At 31.7% G+C, this 1,418-nt stretch overlaps 1 protein-coding gene across 3 annotated transcripts in view; it reads left to right on the forward strand.

Annotated features, from left to right (window-relative positions):
* The window catches only part of DCAF17 (DDB1 and CUL4 associated factor 17), a 47,608-nt gene that overhangs the window by 14,549 nt on the left and 31,641 nt on the right, over positions 1-1,418 (forward strand). For all 3 annotated transcript variants that reach the window (XM_023507542.1, XM_012812086.2, XM_023507543.1), the window contains one exon: positions 830-966. In XM_023507542.1, the coding sequence (XP_023363310.1) occupies positions 830-966 (137 nt within the window). The remainder of the gene's footprint in view (positions 1-829; positions 967-1,418) is intronic.

Genomic DNA, 1,418 nt, shown 5'->3' on the forward strand with positions numbered 1-1,418 from the left:
GCTGGATTCGAACCCACCAGCTTAGGTGGGTGGCTGGCGCCTTAGCCAATTGAGCCACAGGCACCAAGCCATAACTTCTTTATTCTTGACTTTTTCTAAGAACTACCTTCTTATTCCACAAGTCAAAGTAGAAACCTTTGCTTTTTTTTTCTTACTGCATTAAACTTCTGCCTTGTGATAACTCCATCGCGACAGAAACACTCAAGCAGCCATTCTCTATCTTTTCTAGGGTAATTTATTAATGACATAGGTCATCTTTAAAACTAGGTCCATCTTCTGTTCTTCTTTAGCTCCTTTGATTCTAGAGTTAGCTTTTCATTTGAGGTTAAGTCAGAACCACAATGAAACATGGAGTAATTTTCATTTTCCCATTTTAACTTCCATCTAATGGAAAACAAGTCCTGTAGTAAAGAAAAAAGACTATCTTTTCTAGCAGAGGACTCTTAATTACAATGCTACATGTATTATAGATGATTTTAAGAGTTGTTGTAATTACCATTAGGAGCAAAATCACTATTAATACTCCTACTGTTGTTACGATTGGCTAGTATTTTAATACTTAATGATAAGTAATAACCAGTAACTAATAAATTATTTTACACACTAAGTACTTTATATGAATAAACTCAGTAAGTTAGTTTGAAAATAATTATCTACGATCTTATTTTTGCTTATGTTAATTCTTTATTTGTACACTTAATATTTCTTCTTTGGTTTATTTATTTGACAATTTCTTGAAGTATTTAGCTGTTTTTTTTTTTGGATATTGATTAATATAAATTATTCATACCTGGCCAGTTTCATTTTCATATCTCATTTCTTTTTTTAGGGTGAAATACTTCCCAATCTGTCAGATTATAAGTCTTCACTGGTAGCACTGACTGCTCATAATTGGCTACTTCGTATATCAGCAACTACAGGAAAAATCCTTGAGAAAATATATCTTGCTTCTTATTGCAAATTCAGGTATTGACTGTGAGTTTGTTATTCAAGATCTTATAAAAATTTGAGATTTGTGGCTGAGGAAATTTCAAGTTTCCCCCGCCCCAATTTTCTAGTTTATACGGAGATCTAAATTTATAAACCTATTCTCTTTTTCTTTTTTCATCACTACATTTGAAGGTCTGAGGATAGAGACCCTCTATCATTTATCTTTATATCCCCAATAAGTAACTAACCTATAGCAGTTGGCAGGTAAACTTTTTCTAAAAAATCTCCCTGTGTTTTGACTTCTACAATTAGTATTTTCTATATAGGATAAACTTTATGTTAGGTTTTCCTGAAAGTTAGTCTCTTTCAGTTATCTGCCATTTTAACTAAATTAGATGTAAATTTTTGAACTGAGCATGTGCATAGAAAGTATGAAAGTTGCATTTTTAGGGCTTTTTATAGCTTCCAGCTTCCTTTTTTTTTTTTTT

Source organism: Otolemur garnettii, unplaced genomic scaffold (assembly GCF_000181295.1).
Source record: "Otolemur garnettii isolate 467f Iridium unplaced genomic scaffold, OtoGar3 scaffold00187, whole genome shotgun sequence".
NCBI classification, from domain to species: Eukaryota; Metazoa; Chordata; class Mammalia; order Primates; family Galagidae; genus Otolemur; species Otolemur garnettii.